The sequence below is a fragment of the Rhinatrema bivittatum genome, chromosome 2, assembly GCF_901001135.1.
Source record: "Rhinatrema bivittatum chromosome 2, aRhiBiv1.1, whole genome shotgun sequence".
In the NCBI taxonomy this organism is placed as follows: domain Eukaryota; kingdom Metazoa; phylum Chordata; class Amphibia; order Gymnophiona; family Rhinatrematidae; genus Rhinatrema; species Rhinatrema bivittatum.
The window spans coordinates 150,941,049-150,957,052 of NC_042616.1; the positions used below are offsets into that span (position 1 = coordinate 150,941,049).

Sequence of the window (16,004 nt, forward strand, 5' to 3'; positions counted from 1 at the left end):
TCTCAGCACTCCTCCCATCTTTACTCCTTCAGTTTTCATCTATTCACCCTCTTCCTTCCCTTTTCCTCCAAAGCTTTGAACCCTTCCTTCCCTCCTCTGCTCCTCCCCACCGCTCCTTCATATTTCACTGCCTCCCCTCTACGCCCCTCTAAACTTTCAGCCTTTCTCACTTTCCCCTTTATTCTCCCACCTTTCCCCTTTTTCCCCTTCCTTTTCTTTTCCTATCTCTGACTTACATTTGGAGAAGTCAGGTCCTGATAACACCTGAAGCTGGAGAAATCTGCAGCTAAAGCAAGTAAAAGTGGACGGGAGAGAGAGAGCAGAGTTTTCCTAGGAGGGTAGAGTCTTGGGGGCTGGAGTAGAGGTCTATATGCATGAGTGAAAGGAGTGGAGGGGAGCGAAGGCATGCTGGTGGAAGGAAAGAAATAGCTCTCACCTGAGCTGGCCAGAGAAGAGAGAAGCAGCCCAAGCTGGGCCACTTATTCCATGGCCAAATACCACTGCTTCATACCAAAGTGAGTGCCATGACTATAGGTATGAGTGAAAAATGACTTCACATAGATTGCTCAAAATCATTTAGGGAAAATTGTAGAGACAGTGGAGAACAGAATATGTGCAGGTTCAAATTAGAAGTGAGGAAGAGAGAATACAGAATCTCAAAGCAGTTTACATTTCTGATAGAAAATATGAACTATATTTGGGAAAAACCAGCTATACAATCTAATACTGCTGTTAAACCGCTTCAGAGAATTTCATTAAGATGTATACAGTGCTGCAGATACCCATAGGTCTCAACAACATTTACAGAAGTAAATGGATTAGCTTTATACAAAATTGTGCTATTATTGAGTTATTTCCTTTGTGGTGAGCGTAATTTTCAGGTTTTCAAAAATCTAAAAGTTGTATAGTATTAATAGTAGGGGGTTTGGCACAGTGACAATGGTGTATCATACAAAAAGCAAACAAAAATGCTAGAGGTTTAAAACAGATAAAATTAAAAAATACATGAATACATTCATGATTAAATTCTCTTTCCCCCTAGTGTGTCTGAATAGTAACAGATATTTTGAATGATCATGTTTCTCACCCAAATATGTTTTCTTTAGAATACTCTCATGAAATATATTTCCTCTGGAATACATTGCAAGAGTTTGTGCCTTACTGTACCACAAAAATTACTCCTGAATGGTACCTTGGATTCTATCACCCAGTAAGATACACATACTCCAGAGTCCTACACCGATTTTTAAAGACCAGATTTTTTAAATCCCATTATCGCTAACTCTCATATCATTGAAGAAATGTTCATGATTGATTGGTTGCATTATATTTGAAAAATCATGTACCTCCAGTCACACATTCTGGGGTAAAAGAGATGTCATCCAGTGCAATGTCTGTGAGGTTATCGCCATCCACTTCTGCTTCAAATGCCACTCTGAAACGACCATTACTGGAGAGGACCATATTTGCATATATCCACTTCTTTTCTTTGTGTCCAGTTGCTGACCACATCAGGATGTTCAATCCATATTCTTCAACAATATATAGCTATTGACAGGTACAAAAAGACATGTATACTAGTTTTTAGAAGAATATGCTTATTAAAACTACTCAGGTGAATTTTCAAAGGAGTCACACATGTAGATTTAGCTTACTATTGAAGCAAATTTCAAAATCATCTACCTGTGTTATGTGCACTTAACACAGGCACTTTCTATGGACAATTCAAATTTCAAAAGCCATAGCATGGGTAAAATGCATTTAAACATATAAAACCCAGTTTTACACATGTAACTGCTTTTGAAAATCAGGACCTAAATGCTAAAAATTAACAGTAATATTATGTGTAAATGCAATGTCTGTTAATGAAAATGAAAGATATATATATGCTCCGTAACTCCTGTAATTCCCTTATGAACAGATAATACTGGAAGGAATGGCACAGATCACAAGTTGGATGAATCATTATGATAAACTAAAGTTAATGTGAAATACATAACACTGAAAGAAAATACAAAGCAGTTTTACATGACAAATATTAACTAATAATTTTAAGGCTGCAATGATCCCATCAAATTAATCACTTAAAATCTGAACATCAATCAGGTACTGTTTGAGAAGTTATCTAATTTAACTTTTTTGCCCCACATTTTTTCAAATATTAAAGGTTAGAAATAAAACTAATTATCTGTTTTTTCATTCCATTCTATAACAATTGTTTTAGAGTAAACAATATTAAGTTTGCACAGAATTTCCTGCCTTGATAAAATTCCATTACTGTAACACCACCAAGAAGCATGCTATAAAGCATCTGAAAAATCAAGGAGGTTTGATCAGACCTCTGCTGGCAGGTAATCTTGACCCTGTAAAAGGATAGTTTATTACTCATCATTCAACAGCCTTTTCTGGTAAATAAAACTGCTCTATCAAATGTTTTCTTGTCATGTACCATAAGCATTCCAATTTCAAGATATACTAGTGCTGTTATCATTAACGGCAACAGAATTGGTGATTGCATACCATACAATGGCTTTCATTATTGAGCTGGACACTTTTCAGGAATTTTGCTGGAGATAAGCTAATTTTGCAAGAGACTCAAATTAAATTAATGGATATGAAGGAGTTGAAAGTGCAGGAAATTCCAGCCAAAATGTAGGAGATTTATAGAGCTTATGATTTACAAGAGGCCTTTATCTATTTAAGCCTCTGTCTGGCTACCACCAATCTTATGTAAACATCTGGTATGGCCCATCAGGGGAACAGATGAGGAAGAGAACATATTCTAGAACAGTCACTTCATCTCAAGATAACTTTACTATGAATAGCACTAGCATGAATGCTATAGATTTAGGGTGAGCATTGTACAGAAGCCCCACAGATAAGGAAATAGCTTTAGTGGTTCTGGAGGCAATTTTCAAAACTATGCAGGTAGTTGCAAACCTGAATCTGCTGTTGCCTCCTGCGACTTAACCCTGCTTCTGAGCCCACCTACATTTCCTCTGGGTAAATGTAGGCGAGTTGTTGATCCCCACATGTAGTTTTACCAGCATGCAGTTTTCAGCCAGCCTATATATATATACCTGATTAAATGGCTCTTGAAAATTGCCTTCTAAAGTAATTAACTGTCAGGAGAATTCTTCACTCATGAATTTAATCCCAGAGAGTTTATGGATTTTAGGTGTGTCTTGGGCAGGAACCTTTATATTTCAGTGCTCCAGTTTGTCTAGTAATATTAATGACAACATTGTCCTTATTTTCCAGAAAAGTCAGGCACTAAAATTATTTAGACTTTCCAGCCCAGATATAACTGTATGAATGAGCATTACATTTGTAAAGCATGCTGGCCTCCTGCTTGGATGAAAATTAAATTATAATAACCTTTATGTTATAATTCCAAATGTAAAAAATGTTATTCTGTAAACAAGTGGAGAAAAACAAAGAATAAAGATGCAAAAATATTGGTACTTTTGCATTTTTTCCCATGCCGGTTTGGTCTCTGACATCTCAAAGCACTATTTTGAGAGAAATTCAGTGAATGGCACAGGAAAATAGAAGAAAAGAGAGAAATTGGAAGCAAAAGAGTTTCTGGGGAGGAATGACAGATAACTATCTTTCCCCCTCATTTATCAAAATCCGCTAAGGTGTTTTTGCACGTGAAAAGTGCCGTTAACGCATGCAATAGCACCATATTGTATGGAGTGATGCAAATCTGAAAAAGAGGAGGAATGGGTGGTTTGAAGGAGAGAGAGAGAGAAAGAGAGAGAGAGAGAACCTAGCCATGATGACCTGACCCTAGATATCTCTATGGGAGGTGAGGTTTTGGTATTAGCTTGATGGACGCTCTACCTGGGTAACATAAAGCTAGGTTGAGAGAACATTTTACAAATCTCATCTTTGTGTGTGTTTCCTCATGCCAAAGGACATCAAATCTTCACTTCGAGTTATTAGGTGGGCTTCCTATCGTAGCATAAATAGCTAATTACTACAAAGCATTGTAAATAGTCTCTCTCTTTCTCTCTCTCTCTCTCTCTCTCACACACACTCATATTATTTTGGTATTACTGAATAGTTAATATCACTTTGTGATAATACCTGTGCTAAGATAATACACTTTATGTTAAATAGGCTATTACCATAAAACACACCCCCTTTTACACCACATGCGATATTTACTGCTGTTTGATAAATCTAGGCCTAAGTTATGTGTGTAACTCTGAATTTTGGTGTTAGCCACATAAAATATGCAGCTAACCATGTTCTGCCTGGAAATGCCTCCCACCCACCCCTGAAACTCACCAAACATTTATGGCTAGAATTTAGATGTATATGGATCCCCATATAGTTGTCTAAATGTTTTTTTAAATATCGACCTCTTAATACTTAGTGGGGTACATATTCAAAGCTGGCCATGTAAGTAACTTAGGGGGTTATTTTCCAAAGCGATCGCATGCGAAAAGTCCCTTTTCATGTGTGATCACTAAATGGGGGCGGCGTCAAGACCGGAACAGGAGGAGTCGGGGTAGCACCGGGATGGATGCCACGAAGACATCGCAGACAGTGAAAAGGTAAGAACCCATTTCGCTGCCTATTTCGCGCCCAATAGCACCACCTTTTATGATGGTGCTATTGGGTGTGAAAGCTGGAAGCGATTGCACCGCAGAGGTACAATCGCTGTCGGCTTTCGCAGGCCTGCCCCCCGCTTCGCCCCCCTGCACCACGCGATTCAAGGAGCCTGGCGGGATTAGTGAATCTAGGCCTTAGGGAGTTATTTTCCAACTCGTGTTATGGCGTTTTTGCCTGCAAAAAACACCTTAACGCATGCGAAAAGCGCCATAACGCATGGTACAAATCTAATTTTTAAAAGGGGCGGAGTCGGGGGCGAGATTTTTGTAAAAGTGGCCTGGCTTCACAAAGTGCAAAGTCATAACTTTTTTCATTGGCGAAGTCATAACTTTTTTCATTGGCGTTAAGGTGTGCGATATGCCCATAACGCAAATTGCAATTTTTTACAAATTGTGTTTTGGGCATTTATAGGCTGGAGATGGGATTGGGCAAAGGGCCTGAGATGTGAGGAGAGAGGAGACAAAGAGAGAGCTTCTCAGGGGGATGGCACCATAGTAAGCAGCTATTTATGCTACTATAGGAGGTCTACCTAGTAACTCGGGGTGAGGTTTAGATAGTAGTGTAGGGGTTAGGGGCCACTTTGACATGCAGAGCGAGACGTACGAACAGAACAGTACACTCTTGTGAAGATTTTATATCCTTTAGATTGAGGAAACTCATACAATGATGAGATTTGTACAATGTTCTCTCAACCTAGCTTGATGTTACCCATGTAGAGAGTTCACATTACCCCTATCCTTAAATCACTCTCTATCATTCATAAATCTATCTATTGTCACAACTCTAACTGGCTAGACGAACCTCTCAGTCTCACCCTCTCCAACCGACCCACCAGATCAAACAATAAAGGCTCTCTCCAGGTACCCTCTCTAAAGAAGGCACACCTCTCATCCTCAAGAGATCATGCCATCTCTAGAGCTGGCCTCTCACGATGGAATTCTCTTCCCTCCTTTCTTTGCCTTGAGCCCTCTCCTGCCAAATTAAAAAAGAAACTTAAAACTTGGCTCTTTAAACAAGCATACCCTGACTAGTCCGCCTCATCCATCTCCTTGATCCTCCCTCCCTCTTCTACTAAGCCTGTATAAAATTTGCATTGTTTACTGTACAGAATATTACTGTTATCTTGTTTATCTTAATCCCATATTTGCTACATAATTTAGTATCATGTATTATTTACCCTTTATACATTATTTGCACATTTTTTCGGCCCCTTTGGCCCTCTGTCTATTCTCTCCCCTCCCCCCCCCCCCCCCTGTTTATTGTAATTCTCATCTGCTCTCAGTTATTATGTAAACCGGCATGATGTGCCCCACTAATGTCGGCATGTAAAACCCTTAAATAAATAAATAAACAAATAAGTAAGTAAATAAATAAATAAATAAATAAAATAAAGTGGCCCCTGACCCCTACACTATTACCTAAACTTCACCTCGCGTTATTAGATGGGCCTTCTATAGTAGCATAAATAGCTAACTACTACAACAGCCTTATTGATAGTTTCTCTGCTAAGATAACACACATTGCAATTAATAGGCTATTACCATAGAACACACCCCTCTTCTTATCACATGCAATATTTTGATGAATCTAGCCCTTAGCTGGTTAGAACTTAATTGGCTAATTTACAATTATATTTAGTGGCATGGTAAAGCCACTAAATATATGCATATTTATACGCACTTAGCCAGATAAGTCTGCTCTATGTCGCATCTAAACTTACACTGTATACTTATGCACTTAACTCCTAATATCAGTAGTTAGCCATAGAAGTTATAGGGCTAACTTGCTTCGCTCCTGATCTGCCCAGTATATGCTTTCTTTTTGTGCATGTAATTTTTAGCTGTATAAGGAACTTATATGGCTAAACAGCAGTTGCTGAACGTAGGTACATATTCAGCGGCTGCTACTTAGCCACATAAGTCTCACTTATCCAGCTAAATAGCGCTGAACGTGCTTTGAATATCAGGCCTAGTATTTTTAAATGTTAATATTATATACTGTATAAAATTATTTCTTGCTAGAAATAACAAAGTGATAAAGGATGTGTATTCATCTGTAACAAAACTGCTGTAGGGAATCTTTGGTTTCCCTCACTAACAGTAGTGTACTATCTGTCTAGGGAAGCTTATCATAGAACTAAGCAGAAAGCATTGGATTTTTGCTCCCCCATGTGAGAGCTGCAGATAGTGGGTTCTGTTTACCATCCTCAAGCACCAACTATCCTTGGGGATTTTTAATTGGATTTTCCTGTAGACAGGAGCTTTTAGTCTCCTGTCCCTTTTTATTTTTCCTAATTAATGATGGGAGCGGAGTCTGGTTTTCTCTTAAGGGTCTGCCTGCCAGTTTGACTCAGTTTGGTGTTATTTTGCTCATGTAATCCTATTTTTTTCAGAATTCAATCGAAAGAGCCATGATAGACCTTTATGTAGTTGATTGAGTCATTACTGTTTGAGGCTGGATCAAGAGATATTAAAGACCTGCAGTGTGCTATCTCTCCTGCCGAGGATGGACATGACAGTGGCCCATTACAGAGGATTTCAACTTTAAATTATCTCTCTTTTTTTTTTTACTATATCCTCATTTTGAAGACAAGGAAGATTTTCCATCCTTTCTCCCAGTTGAGTCAGAGACTAGTTTTTGTTATCTGAAGCTAAGTGCCCTTGTTATCAGGGATCCAGTATCCATTACATTGGGAGAGAGGTGTCTTTCATTTGGTAAGAACCTGAAGATTGAAGGAATCACTATTAAAGGGAGTTCTGCCATTGCAGACAACAACAGGAGCTGAAGGAATTTCTAAAACCGTGTATGCTACTGAAGTAAATGAGAGATGCATGACAGGAGAGAGCCCATCAGGTACTAACTAGGCAAGTGAAAGTATTAGAGAAGACATCAGGAAAGGTATAAGCGCTGGGACTATGTTATAATAAAGAGTTGGGACTATATTGCTAACCACCCTACAGTGGGGACAAATTGGAGATTAAATTTAGGTTTCAAAGAGAACTGAACTATCTTCAATCTGATAAATCTGAGTACTCTGAGTAATTTACTAACCAAGAAAAGGAAAGCGAGCAAGTGTTAAGAAGTGTGCTTCCAAAGAAGTTACAAGACTTTGCTAGCAAAGTGAGATCATAAGTTTTTTAATCTTTTTGCTCTCCTATTATTTAATGACTTTATCTAAATAAAAAATGAAACTGTAAGTGTTCTTCAGTCATCAAAACCAACTATCAGTAAACAAAGTTGGAAACCACTTTACTGTTGGTATCATTGATTTTTGCTGTGAGAGACTTACATAATTATTAATGCTGTGTACTAAGGACGGAAAGAGGCGTGTACAGGAATTACTGCTAAAGGGCCTTGGAATTATTATCCCCCCCCCCCCCCCGCCCCCACTGGGAGCCCTGGATCTCAGATTGTAAAGAAACACATTTAAAGCAAATCTCTCAGCGAGCTTTTTCTCAAACAGCTCCCTGCTTATGGAATTCTATTCCTTTAGATCTGTGCTTGATCACAGATTAAAAACTCTTTAGAAAACAATTAAAAGCCTGTTTGAAGCTGCATTTAAATGATTTAGTTTTAACTTATGTTTATGTTGTTTGTTTTTACATTTTTAAACACTGAATTTTAAAAGCCCTACGTGCACCAAAGCCTGAATACACGTGCATGTTCTGGGCCGGCGCTCACCACTTGGATTTTAAGAAATGCCCGACTACTTGCGTATCTCCTGGTACATACACAAATCAAAAAGTAAAAAAGGGGCAGGGCATGTGCGCTTAAGTGTATATGTGCACAAGCATGTGCCTGGGTCCCCTACGCGTAACTTTACATCTTCTATGGATGGTGTGTAAGTTTTAAAATAAAAACCTCAGGGCTAATCAGCAGAGTTTGAAGAGTCAGGGCTAATAGGGTAAAAGGGAGGCTATCTAGCTGAGGGGGGGAGGGGTAGGAGGTCTTATCCTTTACAGGGGCGAACTGAGAACAAACTGGGGAAATGGGTATTTGTGTCGGCACGCATGCCTAGCAAAATCCCCCCACTTACATGGTAGGAGTGGCATTTACATGCACATGCACACGCATTCCACTGATTTTGTAACATCTGCGCGTATGGTATAAAATGGCCATATCCATTTGCGCGGCTGTTTAAAATTTACCTTCTTATTGAATTTGACTGTTTTCTACTATGATCCACTTCGAACAATTTTTGGTAATGAATGCAGAATACAAATCTGTAGAAATGAATAAATAAATAAATAAATAATAAATGTTATCCATGGAAAGAATGAGGGATTAAAGAGGATTTGTATGCATAGTGTCCATATCTCTTACCTATGCGACCCTGGGTGTCGGTTAAAGATCCGACCTGCTCAGGGGTCATATCTCAAAGAATGAGGCTATTTTAGGTTCATTCCAAATTGAATGAACCTAAAATAGCCTCCTATGAAAATATTCGAAAATTTTCAGGTATTTTAATTTTGTGGTATAAATATAAAAGGGTTTCTGTGGCCCTAGCTAGATTTTCCTGGTCAAAAAAAATACCTGGGCCTGGCACTGGGGCCTAACACTGGGCTAGGCCTGGCAGTGAGGACTAATGCTGGGCCAGTGCTGGTGATGAGGTCTAGGCCTGGCACCAAGGCCTACGCCAAAGTCAGGGCCTGGCACTGTGCCCTATGCCATTCTCTAGCCTGAGTCTAAGCCTTGGCACCAGAACTTGGCCTGGTCCTTGGCTGGGAAGGTCCAGCCAGGGCTGCCAGAGGCTTATTTAAAAAAAAAATAAAATACCCAGTTCATTTCTATAGCCATACATCAAAATGGCACTGTCTACACTGAAGAAGGCACCAAAGTGATATCACATCCTCTAGGTGAACAGAGTAATTTTTCAAATGGCAGGGCTAGTTATGCAAATTTTGAAAGAGACACCACCTGGATAGTTTCACTTTGAAAATTAGGATAAAGTATGTGTGCTAAAAGCACTCACATATTTTGCAGATACATGAGTTATATGAAAATTGCACCCAGAGAGGACAACTTTTCAAAGTCATATGCCTGAGTAGATAGTGATTTGTCTGAGTGACATAGTCTGTCTGAAAACTGACCTTCTTTGTTTGGCTAAAGTTGTGTGGTCTTCCATAATTATGTATTTTTCGCCTGAATGAGAGAAAATAGTAAAGGGTCGGGAAGGGAGTAGATATGGAAACAATGCAGGTAGATTTGATTTCCAAATCTATATATATTTTTTATAGCACATTTTGTCCAGCAGAAAAAGCAGATGAAAGGCCAATGGGCACTTTGTAGATGTAGGCAGTTTCAAAGGAAAAGCAACTGTATAGTTTCCCTTTGAAATTAGCTGCAAGATATATGGGTACAAAGTAGTCTTGGTGTTCGTGGCTACACAGGCTGTCTTAAAATTGCCCCATAGGATTTTTATCCCAGTGCGCCTCACTTTGTATTTGTCCACATTAAATTGCATCTGCTATTTAAATGCCCAGTTCCCCAGTCCTGCAAGATCCTTCTGCAATTCCTCACAATCTGCATGTGTTTTAACTACTTTAAATAGTTTTGTGTTGTCTGTAAATGTAATCACCTCACTCAGTGCTCCCTTATCCAGATCACTAATATGCAATTTATAATAAAAATCCCGAAGCACTTTACTGTTCACCTCTCTGTTGGGAAAACTAACAATTTAGATCTGACTTTTTTCCCATTCTTTAATCAGTTACCAATCCACAATAGGACATTGCTCTGTCACCTGAATGTATTAATTTATTTGGATTTATTACTCACCTTTATGAATAAGCAATTCATCCAGGGCAGAGTAAAACATTAAAAAGGCAATATAAAGAGAACAGTAGCAGCTTAAGAAATAATAATAGATAAATAATAATGACTAAATTTGAAATGGCTAGGGATGTGCACTCATTTGAAACAAGTCTATAATAGTCAAGACAACAAGACAAAATAGTCCTGTTTTGGTTTATTTCAAATGAACCAAATTTGAGTAATAAAACCCACAAATTTTCGCTGTAATTCATTTTTGGAAAAAAGTGTGCATTATTTCCAAATACAATGCACTGGTTGTAAATAGTGTGCACTATTTGCAAATACAACACACTATTTGCCAAAAACAAATTTCAATGAAAAAAATCAAAAAATTAAACCCCCACTATAATGAAAATCAAACTTCCTCCCTTCCACCCGAAAAATTAATAGATGAAACAGAAATTAATTTTTTGCCTTTGCATATCCCTGTAGGAGCTCAATCCTATGAACAATCGTTGTATGAACAATCGTTGAATGAAATGAATGAGAAAACTGAAAACTTCTAATTAATAACGCCAGCTTTGAAACGCATTGAAACGCACAGCCATATTGAATGTACTAACATTTGATACGCAACGGCATGCACTACGCACTTACGTACTGACATTCAGTGGAACACACTACCATTTTGTAATAATATTTTGTATTGTATTAATACGATTGCTGCTATAAAATGTCTAACATATCATGTCTATTAAATGACGAGTGCAATGGTCTGATTATAAGCTACACCTACTTGAAAGAATGTATAAAAGTTCACTCCCCACGGGGAGTGGCATGCAGTTTGTACTAAGCCTTTGTCTTAGCTGCATCTTGCTGGCAATAAAAGTTTATCTTTGCGGATCAGTTGTCTGGACCTCTTTCCTGACTTTTACTGACTGTTACATTCCTATTAATGACCAAACTGATCCTTAATAATGACAGAACTTGAAATAAATAAAAAAACATCTCAGCAAAACTCAGCATACATGCAGAGATTTATTCTCAGTATTTTATAACCTGCACTTATTAGGTAATCTTTATGTTGGGTTAAGCATGAATACCTGCAATGCATTGAAAATGCATATTTCCCCCCCTATTGTTGAAACATCCTTGTGTAAAACCCTGATTTATTTGTGGAAGATGCTATATTTTAAAACATGGGCTCATAAATGAAATCACCAGTTTGCCAAAACCTCTACCGATTCACCAGTTGTTCGCCAGATCAGTGGTTCTCAACCAGTGTGTCGCGACACACCAGTGTGTCGCCAATAACACGCAGGTGTGTCGCCACACTTCCCGGTCCCCTGCTGATCCAGCTGCTCCATGGTCCTCCTCCGCCCAGGCGGAACCCGGCAGAACAGCTGGAGTCAGCGGCACTGGCATGGTCTCTTCTTCCCGCCCCCCCCCGCGACCCGGAAGAGGAAGTGGTGAGCAGCGGGTGCGTGCGTGGGAAGAAGAGACCATGCTAGTGTGGTCAGCATTGGCCCGAAGAACAGAAGAGAGGCGCGGTCTGTAGAATGTGCAGCGCGGCTCGGAGGAAAATGAAGAAGAACGTCAACCCTCGCGGCCGATGTGACTCCTCCTCCACGAGGGCTGAAAATGAAGGTTAGGATTGGGAGAAGGTTGCTGCTGCTGCCGCTAGTTCCGAAGGGGGGTGGGGTGGGGGGGAGGGGAGAGAGAGTGAATGAGCAAGCAAGCATGTATGTTTGGGATCCTGTTTGTGAGTGAGATGGTATGTATGTGAATGATTGAGAGCCTGTATATGTGAAAGAGAGTATGTCTGTGATTGAGAGCCTGCCTGTGAGAGAGAGAGAGAGCATGAATGTAAGTTTACGATTGGGAACCTGTATGTGTAAGTTTGTGATTGAAAACCTGTTTGTGTGAAAGAGTATGTGTGTATGATTGAGATCCTTTGTGTGTGAGAGATATCATGCGTATGTGTGATTAAGAGCCTGTGTGTATAAGTAAGAGAGAGAGCAAGTGTGTTGTGTGTGATTGAGAGCTGGTTTAGGTGAGGGAGCATCTGAGTATGTGATTGAGAGCCTGTGTATAAATGAGGGAAAGAGAGAGAGCATGTTCGTAAGCATGTGAATGAGAGTCTGTGTGTGAGAAAAAGACAGCATGTATGTGTGTGATTGAAAGCCTGTGTGTGTAAGTGTGAAAAGATAGACAGCATGTGTGTAAATGTGTAATTAAGAGCCTATATAAGTGAAAGAAAAAGCATGTGTATATGTGAGTGACTGAGAGCATGTGTGTATAGGTGTGTAATTGAGAGCCAGTGTGAGAGAGAGCGCTGGTATGTGACTGAGAGAGAAGAGAAAGTTCCAAGCAAACCACCCCTCCTCCTGCTAATTCAAAACAATCTCAGGATACCTGCATATCAAACGTTTCCAGGTATGCAGAGCAAAAAAAAATTTATATCCTTATTTTTCATTACTGGGTCTTTGTGAATGCTATTTTGAAATATTTTATTGGTATCTAGAAATGTTTTATATGAGTTTTTAATTATTGGATATTCCACTCATCAGCTGTTTCGAAATAATCTGTTCTTTTTGTTAGTATGGTTTTACTGCTACTGATTTTATATTTCTTGATTTGTTTTATAAGGATGGGTGATGTTTCTTTTTTCCTTTATTACACTGCATACAGAGACTCTGGCTTGTTGCAGTTTCCAATTCAGTTTTTGTCTGCATGCTTCTAGTTATGCATTTTGGTCTCTTTATTCTTTATTAGGTGAGGGTCAGCACATGTGATTCAGGTGAGGTTTTCTGCTGGCGTGTAGTTTCTGTGTAGGGCTCTATAGCAGCCTGACTTGGTCCGTTTTCCTAATAGGAGATGTATTGGTGTCTTAAGGCCTGGTGTAATATTTCAGTGTTGTCTTTTCTTAGGTAAGGTGGTTACTGTTTAAGTGCTGGAAATTGGTGCTGTTTTGGTGTGGGATAAGAACATAAGAAATTGCCATGCTGGGTCAGACCAAGAGTCCATCAAGCCCAGCATCCTGTTTCCAACAGAGGCCAAACCAGGCCAAACCAGGCCACAAGAACCTGGCAATTAGGGAATAGCAGTGGCTATTCCCTAATTAAACGATTAATAGCCGATAATGGACTTCTCCTCCAAGAACTTATCCAAACCTTTTTTGAACCCAGCTACACTAACTGCACTAACCACATCCTCTGGCAACAAATTCCAGAGCTTTATTGTATGTTGAGTGAAAAAGAATTTTCTCCGAGTAGTCTTAAATGTGCTACTTGCTAACTTCATGGAATGCCCCCTAGTCCTTCTATTATTCAAAAGTGTAAATAACCGATTCACATCTACTCGTTCAAGACCTCTCATGATCTTAAAGACCTCTATCATATCCCCCCTCAGCCGTCTCTTCTCCAAGCTGAACAGCCCTAACCTCTTCAGTCTTTCCTTATAGGGGAGCTGTTCCATCCCCTTTATCACCTTGGTTGCCCTTCTCTGCACCTTCTCCATCGCAACTATATATTTTTTGAGATGTGGCGACATAGTATTCAAGGTGCGGTCTCACCATGGAGCGATATAGAGGCATTATGACATTTTCCGTTTTATTAACCATTCCCTTTCTAATAATTCCTAACATTCTGTTTGCTTTTTTGACTGCTGCAGCACACTGAGCCGACAATTTTAAAGTATTATCCACTACGATGCCTAGATCTTTTTCCTGGGTGGTAGCTCCTAATATAGAACCTAACATCGTGTAACTACAGCAAGGGTTATTTTTCCCTATATGTTTACTATTTATGCAATTTCTGTTCAGACAGAATATGTATCTTTTCCTTGTGTCATTTTAAACAATAAAAATAATTACCGGACTTTACTTTTTATTTCCGCCGTGAATTGTAATGAGCAGTGTGTCACACATGTGAGCGTGGCCTGTCAGGTGTGTCACGATGGGAAAAAGGTTGAGAACCACTGCTCCAGATCATTGAGACCATCCTAGCTCTTTAACATGCATGTCCCCAGTTCACCTAAACCTCCCACCCTAACTAAGAGTGGACAATAGACCACTCTGATATCAATTATAATTAGCAGGTATAAAAATGCATTAATAAGTTGCCTAATGTATTCATGTATATCTCTTATAAAGTAGTACATTATGCTCATTCCTCAAGACCCTAGAGCACCCTTTTTTGCACTGGTAAATATGCATGTGAAATTGAAAATACATGCATGTTTCGATGTTTATAAAATAGCACATACATGAGTACAAGCTATTTACATGCATATATGCTACTTTTATGCACATAACTCCTTTAGGAATTCACTCCATAGGTTGTGGCAGCATGTTCAAGGTACTCCTAGTGGTGCCAGACAATTTATAGAAGCCAGTTTCATTTAAATGCATGCAAGAGAGCAGGTTTTAGCTGCTTTCCAGGGCAGAAGAAGTTATGGGTTTGGCATTAAAGGCCAGGCAGAAGATCTAGGCTTTTACCGGCTACCTGAAGTGGAAGTACTCATGTATTTGGCAGAGGTTTCCTGGGAGAGCGCTCCATAGGACAATTGCTGCTCCTGAAAAAGATCATTAATGGGTATCTGTTTATTTGGTGATAACATTTTTATGGAAGATCCAAGTGAGGATCTAAACAGTCTGAAAAGCATTCTCTTAAGTAAATAGGTCTGCATTTTCTTAGAGATTTGAAAATCAGTATCAATGTTTTGAATTGGATTTTGTAGGGGTCTGGTTGCCAGTGTAGTTTTGTAGGGCAAGTGTGATATGATAATGTAGCTTGCATCCCTCTATCAATTGTACAGCAGAATTTTGTATTGGCTGGAGTTTGTGGAGGGCCTTAACTGTTTAACCCTTATTTATTCTGATTTATAAACCACCTTTTCATAAAATTATGTTTGAGGTGATATAATAATACCAAGGATGTGTTTGCCAGTTGGACTTTATACTGAGATTACATCAAAGAAGAGATAAGAGAGAGTGCATAAAGAAAACCTTTTAAAAATGTGCAGATTATATAATAATTATATTGGTAGACATAGCAGCAAGCTTCCTAGTAGAAGGTCACCTAATTCTAACTGTAGTTTATTTTTTTATGCAAACCTTTTTGGCTAATGTTAGGTAATTTTCCAGAAATAAGGTGGGGTTGGAGGTATACAACAATACCAGTACCATTAAAAATAAAGCCATATCTTAAAAATCTAAGACATAATAAAATATATAGGAACATTTCCTCAGGAGTCTCTAATGAGATGCTTTATTAAATGCCTTCTGAAAATCCAGATATACTATATTGACTGGCTCACTGTTAGCCAAATGCTTATTTACATCTTCAAAGATTTTTACAGATTAGTAAAGCATGACTTCCGTTTGCTAAATCCATGCGGGCTGATCTCTAATTAAACTGTGTTTATCCATATGCCCAGTAATTCTGATCTTAATAATACTGTTCAGTAATTTATCCAGCATTGATGTTATGATCACTGGTCTGTAGTCTCCTGGATTCCTTTCTAAAAATTGTTGTTTTATTGGCTATGCTGCAGCCCTAAGAAACAATACCTAAGATGTGAAAACGTGCCACTCCGATGGTTAATAACAACTCAAGTAACGATAA

The 16,004-nt window shown here is 38.9% G+C and overlaps 1 protein-coding gene across 1 annotated transcript in view; it reads right to left on the reverse strand.

The window, feature by feature from the left end:
• Nucleotides 1-16,004, reverse strand: part of MALRD1 (MAM and LDL receptor class A domain containing 1) — a 954,719-nt gene that overhangs the window by 298,265 nt on the left and 640,450 nt on the right. Inside the window, exon 34 of the mRNA XM_029587045.1 lies at nucleotides 1,347-1,548. Within this exon, the coding sequence (XP_029442905.1) occupies nucleotides 1,347-1,548 (202 nt within the window). The remainder of the gene's footprint in view (nucleotides 1-1,346; nucleotides 1,549-16,004) is intronic.